The 9,630-nt window shown below is 34.7% G+C and overlaps 1 protein-coding gene across 1 annotated transcript; it reads left to right on the forward strand.

Moving 5' to 3' along the window:
- Positions 1-1,497: 1,497 nt before the first annotated feature.
- LOC127102800 (uncharacterized) lies at positions 1,498-4,712 on the forward strand. The gene is made up of 5 exons (XM_051040131.1): positions 1,498-1,758; positions 2,145-2,421; positions 3,794-3,900; positions 4,015-4,172; positions 4,478-4,712. The coding sequence occupies exons 1-5, from the start codon at positions 1,498-1,500 to the stop codon at positions 4,710-4,712; spliced, it is 1,038 nt and encodes a 345-aa protein (XP_050896088.1).
- The last annotated feature ends 4,918 nt before the right edge of the window (positions 4,713-9,630 follow it).

Here is a 9,630-nt window from a genome sequence, read left to right on the forward strand (position 1 = left end):
TGCCACAATTTGGGTTCAAGCTTATGATGTCCATATGTTAAAAGCTATTGGCTAGTACTCAGGAGTTTCTACCTAGGATCCACATCTACATTTGAGGAAATATCTAGAGGTTACTAGTAACTTCAAGATACCCAGGATTATTGATGATACTTTAATATTGAGTTTGTTCCATATTGTTTAAGGGACAAAGAAAAAAGATGGCTCAATTCCTTAGAGCCAAATTCCATCGCCACATAGAATTTCTTAGTTGAAATTTTTTAGCTAAGTATTTTCCTTCTGTCAAGAATGAAAAAATGATAAAGGATATCACTTTATTTAGGCAAGGAGAGGATAAGTCTTTGTTAGATGCTTGGAAAAGATTCAAGGAATTGTTGAGGCAATATCCACATTGTGGGATCACAATATGTATTCAGTTGGAGACATTTTACAATGGATTAGTACCATCATCGAGGAAAATGTTGGATGTATCTTCTGGTGGTGCATTGTAATCTAAGTCCTATAAATAAGGGTCAAAATTGTTTGAAAGCATTACTGCCAACATCTGCCAATGGTCATTTACTCAAGCAACAACTATAACTGTCCCAAAGAAGCCAGTTGGTGTTCATAAAGTGACTGATACCATAAATTTAATTGCCCAAGACACCCAAGTACACCAAGGATGAAGGACATGATGACGAGTTATGATACGCAAATTTTTGAGCTAGTCAGAGTTGTAACATATTCCATTGAAGTTTCTATTGTTTATTGTGGGGGTGTTCACTTGTTTGTAGAATGTTCAACAAATCATGTTTCTGTTAATTATGTAGGCAACAAAAAATACAATAACTTCTGCATGAACACCTACAACCCTAGATATGTAATCATTGAAACTTCTCATGGAGAAACACCCAAAATCAACTAAATCCTTAAGCACCACAAACTCCTCCTGGGTTTTGTACAACAAATCATTTTGTTGCTACACAAGGAAACAACCAGTTAGAGAATATTTTAAAGACTCTTATACAAGAAAAAAATAATTAGTTTAAAGCTCAATGTGTGAGCATTAAAATTTTGGAAAAACAAGTTGGAAATATCACTTCTGCACTCAGTTCAAAACCTATGGAAGCACTCCCAAGTTCCACTGAAACACCAATGTCTACTTCAGATACTAAGAGCGTTGAAACATGCAAAGTCATTTCATTGAGAAGTGGCAAGGAGTATGAAAAACCAAGTCAACAAAATGATGAATAACCAAGTAAAGATCTAAAGTCGTCTAACACATCAACAAAAGAGAATTTAAAGCATACAATAACAAATCCTTTGGTTAAAGAAAGAAATGAGGGTGTCCAAGCTCAACAACCCAATCTAAAGACTCCAAGCACGACATCCGCAACAACAAAAGTGTCTCATAATATGCCAGAAGTTAGCATAACACTTAGATTTGTGATAGATAGACGACCACCACCATTTCCTTAAAGGACTAGAAAAGCAAAAGAAGAACAAAAGTTTGGCAAAGTCATGGAGATTCTAAAGAAACTTCACATCAACATACCTGTAATTAAAGTAATTCAACAAATGCCAAATTGTTCTAAGTTCATGAAAGATGTGCTGACAAAGAGGAAAAGAGTGAGAGAATTTGCTAATATGGCATTAACCCAAGATTGTAGTCAATTTGTTCAAGGAAAGCTACCACCCAAGTTGAAAGATCCAGGAACTTTCATCATACCTTGCAACATAGGAGATTCCTATGTGATAGGGAACTATTTGATCTTAGAGAAAGTATTAATCTCATACCTTTTTTTATCTTTAAGAAGCTAGGCATTGGTGCTGCAAGGAAAACAACCATCTCACTTCAATTGTACAATCAATGTATTTATTACCCTTAAAGGAAGATTAAAGATGTGATAGTAAGGGTTGTTAAGTTCGTATTTCTAACTGATTTTATTATCATTGATTTCGATGTTGATGAAAACACCCATATTCTCTCGAGAAGACCATTCCTTACAACACGAAGAGCTATGGTAGAAATTAAAAAAGCATAACTCACTATGAGGGTAAATGGGCAATAAGTGGCATTCAATGTCCTCAATGCATTGAAATATCTGGAAGAGGATATGGTTGATTTCTCATTAAAATCTAGTTGGGATTATATTAGTCGCAAATAGGTCATCAAGAGTAATGATGAGTTGGAAAAGGAATTAGGTGAGAAAGACAAAGATGAATTGATAAGGGAATGTATCATAAGTGTACCTCTTCTTCTAATTGATGGAAGGATGGAACACTTTGAAACCCTAGAAATTAAAGCTGAATCGGTGAAACACAATGTCCCATCCACAAAGAGCCCACCTAAACTTGAATTAAAGCAACTCCCTTCCCACTTGCAATATTCTTACCTAGAGGCAGAACATAAGTTGCTTGTAATCATTGCTACAGATTTATCTGGTGAGCAAAAAATTTATCTTCTGGATCTTCTGAAAAAACATAATAAGGCTATTACTTGGAAAATATCTAACATGAAGGAAATTAACCCTATTATATGTATGCATAGAATACCATGGAAGAGAATGCCAAGAATATCATAGAAAGCCAAAGAATGTATAATCCTATCACGAAGTATGTAGTGAAGAAGGAGATCATCAAGTGGCTAGATGCATGAATTATCTACACCAATTCTGATAGTGTCTGGGTGCGTCCTATCCAATGTGTTCGAAAGAAAGATGACATTATTATGATTAGTAATGAGAAGAATGAACTAATCCCTTCAAGAGATGTCAATGGTTGGAGAAAATGTATGGATTACAGTAAGCTAAATAAGACTATGAGAAAGGACCAGTTTCCTCTCCCATTTATCGACCAAATGTTGGATAGACTGGATTGAAAGGAATTCTATTGCTTACTTGATGGATATATAAGCTATAATCAAATTGTAATAGACCCTGAAAATCAAGAAAAGCCAAATTTACATGTCCCTATGGAACCTTTGCTTTTAGAAGGATGTCATATGGATTATGTAATGCTCAAGCAACATTCCAAAGATGCATGGTAGCTTTATATGATCTTATTGAATGCTCTATGGAAGTGTTTATGGATGATTTTTCAGTATTTGGAGAATCATTTAAAATATTCTTGGATAATTTGGAGTTGGTATTAACAAGATGTGAGGAAAGAAACTTGGTGTTGAATTGGGAGAAATGTCATTTCATGGTAAAAATAAGGAATAGTCATAGGGCAAATAATTTCAAAGGTAGGATTGGAGGTAGAGCAAGCCAAGATTGAAGTAATTGAAAAGTTATATCCACTCTTCAACTTAAATGGAATAAGAAGCTTTCTTCTTCATGTTGGTTTCTATAGGAGGTTCATAAAAGGTTTTCCAAAGATCACAAAGCATTTATGACAATTGCTGCATCATGACATGCCATATTTCTTCAGTGTTGAATATGATCAAGCTTTCAAGGGATTTATATTTGAACAAATTGTGAAGGTACACGACTGGACAAAACCAATCAAGCTCATGTGTGATGCAAATGACTTGGTCAGTGGATTGTTCTTGGGCAAAGGCATGATAATGTATTTCACACCATTTATTATGATAGTAAGACATTGATAAAATCTCAAATTAACTACATCACCACTAAAAAGGAGCTGTTAGTTGTTGTATTTTATTTTGATAAGTTCAGTTCCTACTTTGTAGGCACTAAGATTATAGTTTATATAGACCATGTAGCAATCAAGTACCTTATTTTAAAGAATGATGCAAAGCTAAGATTAATAAAATAAGTACTACTAATGTAATAATTTGAACTTGAAATTGAAGATAATAAAGGAGTAGGAAACTTGGTGACTGACCATTTGTCAATACTTCCTGATGAAGTAGAAAGGCGTGACAAAGAAGGAATTAAGGAAGAGTTTTTTGATGAGGAGGTGCTTCTGATGACTTATGTCGTGACACTCTGGTATATAGATATTGTGAACTATTTAGTAAGTGGATATGTCTCTCCAGAATTCAAGTCTAAGTAAATGAAAATATTCCTTCAGGATTCAAAGAATTACTATCGGGGTGAGATAGTCATGTATAAGATGTGTGTTGATCCACTTCTTAAAAGATGTGTGGATTATCCAGAGGCGCGTCAGATCTTATCAGCGTGCCACAATGTACCCTTTGGAGGTTTTGAGGAACCAAAACTACTGCTAAGGTTCTACAATCAGGCTATTTTTGGCCTCCTTATTCAAGGATGCAAATGAATTCTTTAAAAATTGTAATAGGTCCCAAAGGATATAATATATTTCCATGAGGAAAGAAATGTCACTACTAATATTTTAGAAATTGAATTGTTTGATGTGTGGGGCATTGACTTAATGGGACCATTTCCCTAATCCTTTTGAAATTTGTACATACTTATGGCTATAAATTATGTGTCCAAGTGGATAGAGGCAATGGAAACTCCCACTAATGATGCTTATGTTGTAACTAATTTTTTAGTCAAAAACATTTTTTTAGATATGGCACACCTAAAGTCATCATTAGTGATGAAGGAGCCCATTTTTGCAATAAACGTTTTGAAGTTTTGATGAATAAATATGGATTCAAACATAAAGTTTCTACAACCTACCATCCCCAAAGTAGTGGACAACCTGAGTTGTCTAATAGGGAGATAAAAATAATTATTGAAAAAGTAGTTAATCCTTCTAGAAAGAACTGGTCAAAATATCAAGATGATGTTTCATGGGCTTAAAGAACTGCTTTTAAAACGTCTTTAGGAATGTCTCACTATATACTATCTATGGAAAGGCTTTCCATCTAACCATTGATTTGCAACACAAAGCTTTTTGGGATGTTAAAAAATTAAACTTCAACTTGCATGATGTTGGGGAAGAAAGAATGATGTAACTCAATGAGCTATAAGAGTATATATTATTTTCTTATGAGAATGTTGAACTTTACAAGGAAAACACCAAAAAATGGCATGCATTGAAATGTCAGAAAAGAGAGTTGGTGGAAGGACAAAATGTCCTTTTGTTCAACTCAAGGTTGTAACTCTTCCATGGGAAATTGAAACCAAGATGGTGAGGCCCATTGAAGTCATTAAAAATCTACTCTCACGGGTTGTGAACCTTAATGGACAAACATGGGAGATGTTCAAAGTAAATGAGAAAAGAGTAATAAGCTACATTGGTGATCCTTTGAGTAACACAAGGACCACCATGGGTTTGAATGACTAAAAATTCTATTTTAAAGTCAGTTTATGAGACTAAAAAATTATGCTACTAGAAGGTAGCCTAAAATAATGTAGTTTCTTTTTATTTGTATTTTTATGATGATAGGTTGAGAAAAGTTTTGAGTTGCTAAAGACATATAAAGTCTTTTGTCACGACTGTGACATGTCAAGGTAGTGTGGAAAGAACAGGAAACAAAAGGCATAAAACCCACATGGAATTAGCCAAAAGGGGGTTGAGTAAAATGAAAAGAAAAAGGAAGTTGAAAGGATAAGAGAGAACATGCGCTAGCAGACAAAACCTAAGGAGCCACACACATGGTTGTGATGTATCATACAAGGAATGTGCAATGATGGATTTGTTCCAATCATAACACTAGGAATTTATAACCCATTCTCACAAGTTAACTCTATAGTAAATGTACAATGATTATTTTCTTTATCTCCAATTTCAAATTTCAAAATTTTACTCTCCCTCTCACATACCACTACCTAACTCATCACACTCATCATTTATCCATTTCATAAAAGAAACTACCCTAATTAATTTTCTCTTTTATGAAAAAGAATTACCACCATAAATACTCAAACAATCCCTAACCTCATTCTCCATGCTTTCAAAAAATTATCAATGGAACCTAAATCAACCGGAAAAAGAATCAAGACCCGTGCTTGCAAAAATGTCACTCCTTATGTGGTGTATTCAAATTCAGATTCTTCTGAAGCTAAAACATTCGTCAATAGTGACACACAAAAGAGATTCACAAATTTCTTTGCTTTCAGAAGTGTATTGTGTGAAAGAGGATTTAATTTTGACTTATAAGATGAGGACCTTGGAATCACTGACGAGATCGGGCATATCATAACTGGTTAGAAACTAATGATAAGGAAAATGAATATTCGTCCTACTTCAAGACAAAACAGCTTGGGAAGAATACCAAATGGGCAAGCCGATGAAGGATGTTGACCCGACACTGGTGGTAATAGGCATGGCAGTAAATTATGAAGAGGCTTGGGAATCACTAAAGAGCTCTAGGTTGATGCCTGAAGGCCCGAATAGACCTCCAAGCCATATTCCCCTTAAAAGCCAAGGTAAGATCAAAGGAAATAAACCAAAGAAATCTGAAAATAAAATAGTACCTTCTGGTGCGACAAAAATTGTTAGAGACCCCCCACTAGAAGAGCATTAAAAGACCATTGAGTTCCTATAAAAGTGAAATCCAAGAAGAAATATGTTGTTGTTTCAGAGGGAAAGAGTGAGTCAGAAGGTACACCATCCAAGAATAGGAAGAAAGAAGAAGTGAAGAAAAGAAAAAGAATTGAAAAACCTCACACAACAAGGAAAAGAAGCATGCTTCAGGCCTAGTTGGTATTTCCAGTCCAATCATCTTTTAATTCTACTTTTTAGCTGTTGTCTGATGTGCCAGAACTCCCTGGAATAACACTGAGGACAATATCCTTACTTCAAATATGGGGGTTAAGAAACCTTTATTTGTTCAAGTTAGTTTATCTTATTTGCAATTAATGAAAATGTCTTAAGTTTTGTTGTTTAGTATTTTGTGTTAAAATATAATAATAATAATAATAATAATAATAATAATAATAATAATAATAATAGTAATAATAATAATAATAATAATAATAATAATAATAATAATAATAATAACTAATATAATCTTAAAACAACAGAATTTAAAATCAATCTCTTAAGATTTCTAATTGGACTGTTGAAAATATTGGAAACAACGTCTAAATTAATAAGCAATGCACCAATTGTTACTCAAGTGAGGAACCCATATCATTCCAGAAGAAGTCAGAGAAGTAGTTAGATTTTTATGTAGTTTGAATTGTAAGACCCCAATTTTGTCCCTAAGATCCCTCATGGCATCATAAGCATTGCATTGCATAGCCTCAAGGATCATTGAGCATTTTGGCTTCCTTTCCCTTTGGGTGGGACCTCCTTGTGAGTGGTTTTGAGATCACCAGGCATGCTTGTATTGTATATCATTGATTTTATCATTTTGTTCACTAACCAAAAGCACAAAAATATGTCATTAACCTTTTTGTTTTGTAGCTCAAGCAAGCACAGGTCAAGCACTTCAAGAGCATCCTTTGTACAAGAGCTGAGATATTTTCCTTGAAATAAGGACCACATGATCACCATATTGAGCTTACATGAGCTAGGGTTCCATTTTGGAGTCATTTCATCAAGAGATAAAGGCTCAAGTTCATCAAGGCATTCCAAGTCATCTGAAGACCAAATGGTCAACTATGCAGTTAACTAAGGACTTTGAGGATGGGGAGATGAAAGTTAAACACCTCATTCATGTTCAAACAAAGTCCATTTGTCATTTTAAACATCTATCTTGAAGATTTTGAAGTCATGGAAAAACTTTCCAAAAATGGAAAATGACCTGTAATTTAAAGTTTTCAAAAATGGCAAGTTTCTAGTCCACATTCAACTTGATTTATCAACATCGAAGAAGCTTCAAATGGAATTTTGGTGAACATGAAAGTTGAAAACCTTTCTCTCCCATTTCCAAAAAGTCCTATTTCATGATCATCTGATGATTGGTTAGGAAGTTATGGCCAAATGATCACAAGGTGTGCATGGAAGTTCAAAGTGACATAACTTTTTATTCAAAACTCCAAATTGGTCCACTCTTTTTGCAAAATACTCTTCTTGACCAAGGGATTCCAAATCAACATTTGCCATGCATGGAAGGAGCTCACATGATCACTTGTTCATACATGTGCAAAATGGAGGGAAATTTAATAATTCAAACTTGGCTTAAGCTACAATCAAAATACCACTTCCATCATGTTTATTGGCTGATTTTAAGTGGATTTGAAGCTCAGCATGGTACTGTTCACGTGCTACATGTGCATGCTACCTCACTTTGGAAATTTTTGCAATTCACCTCATATTTCCCTAATCTTGATTAATACATGGAAAGTGTGATTAGCAAAGTCATTAACAGGGAGTATATAAGGCAAACCCTAACTGTTTTGAAAGGGATAACAGAATTCAGATCCAAAATCTCAAATTCCCTCCAATTTTCTCTCTCTTCGAAACTCAAATTTCTTCACATAATTCTTCAATTTCTTTGCATAATCATGATCATGGAGCATCACTGAGCAAGAATCAACGTTTGGTTTGAAGAATTCTGTCCAGATTCAAGCAGATCGAGCACATGAACATGTCAATGGATTTCTGAATTTGAGCTGGATTCGAGTGGTTTCAGCTGCTGTTTCTTGCACAAAGCTTCTAGTCAAGCATAGAGGAGTAGATCTGGAGATTGTGAGAGCCTGAGGACACGAGTTCATAGCACTGCATCTCAAGTAAGTCAAAATTTTATCACCTCCTTTTGCCAATTTCTTAATATGATCATGTAGATCTTGCATTGCTGAACATGCTGATAGGATTAGATTCGAAAATGGATGAGAAATGAGTATGTTATGTGAACTTTCAGTTTTGATCTTGAAAATGTTTTTGATTGATCCATAAAACCTAGCACGAATTAGTTGATTTGAGCATGATATTTGGACTCCTGGTTGAAAGATCTTTCGATTGATGTGCATTTTGCTCGATTCTGGAAAATTTGTTGGATCTCCGCCGCCTGGATGGCCGGAGAAGACGGTTGTTTCAGCCGTCTGTAATTCTTAGGGTTTTGTCCAGTTGTCTTCCACGTGAGCGCTTGCATGGCTTTTCCATTGGTTGTGATTCACTTGACCGTTCCACGCGAGCTTTGACCCGCTGAGTGTGCTGATGACACATTATTGAAATGTTGCGTTTCATTTATTTGCTTGCGTGTTGCTGACTGTATGCTCCGTGTATGTTTGATTGGCTTGTGCATGTTTGACTTGCCTTGCGTGTTATTAGACTGCTGGTGTTGCATGCTGATGTAATAAATGAAACTCTGCGTTTTGATCATTCAAACATGGACCGCTTGATGTATTTCTCGCGCCTAATCCGATGGCTCTCATTTATTCTGGATTTAATTCAAATCTTTTCTTTCCCTCCAAATTGCCATGCATATTTCATTTTATTTGCTCATCTTTAAAAAATCATAAAAAATAGTAGAATGCTCCAAATTGACTCGAATTTTTTTTCACAATATTGTTTGGATGTCTAGTTTTTTATAGGATTAATTTCATGAATTGTTTGTTCCTGGATTTTTATTTGAGAATTTTTGATTGAACCTTGTGCCATTTTTACATGTTGTGTTCAATGCTTTGTGAAATGCTATGTGTTGATCCATTTGATCTGAATTTTTGCATGCTTGATCTTCACATGTGATATGAACTTTTGAGCACTGGTTTGAATTTTTTCTCATATGCTATCACTGTTTTTGACACATGAAGATGTAATGTGACAATTTGTGTCACATTTTTGGTTTTGCATTTGTGCATTTTTGTTCACCTATCATTTGAGCTC

This window comes from Lathyrus oleraceus, chromosome 7, assembly GCF_024323335.1.
Source record: "Lathyrus oleraceus cultivar Zhongwan6 chromosome 7, CAAS_Psat_ZW6_1.0, whole genome shotgun sequence".
Taxonomy (NCBI): domain Eukaryota; kingdom Viridiplantae; phylum Streptophyta; class Magnoliopsida; order Fabales; family Fabaceae; genus Lathyrus; species Lathyrus oleraceus.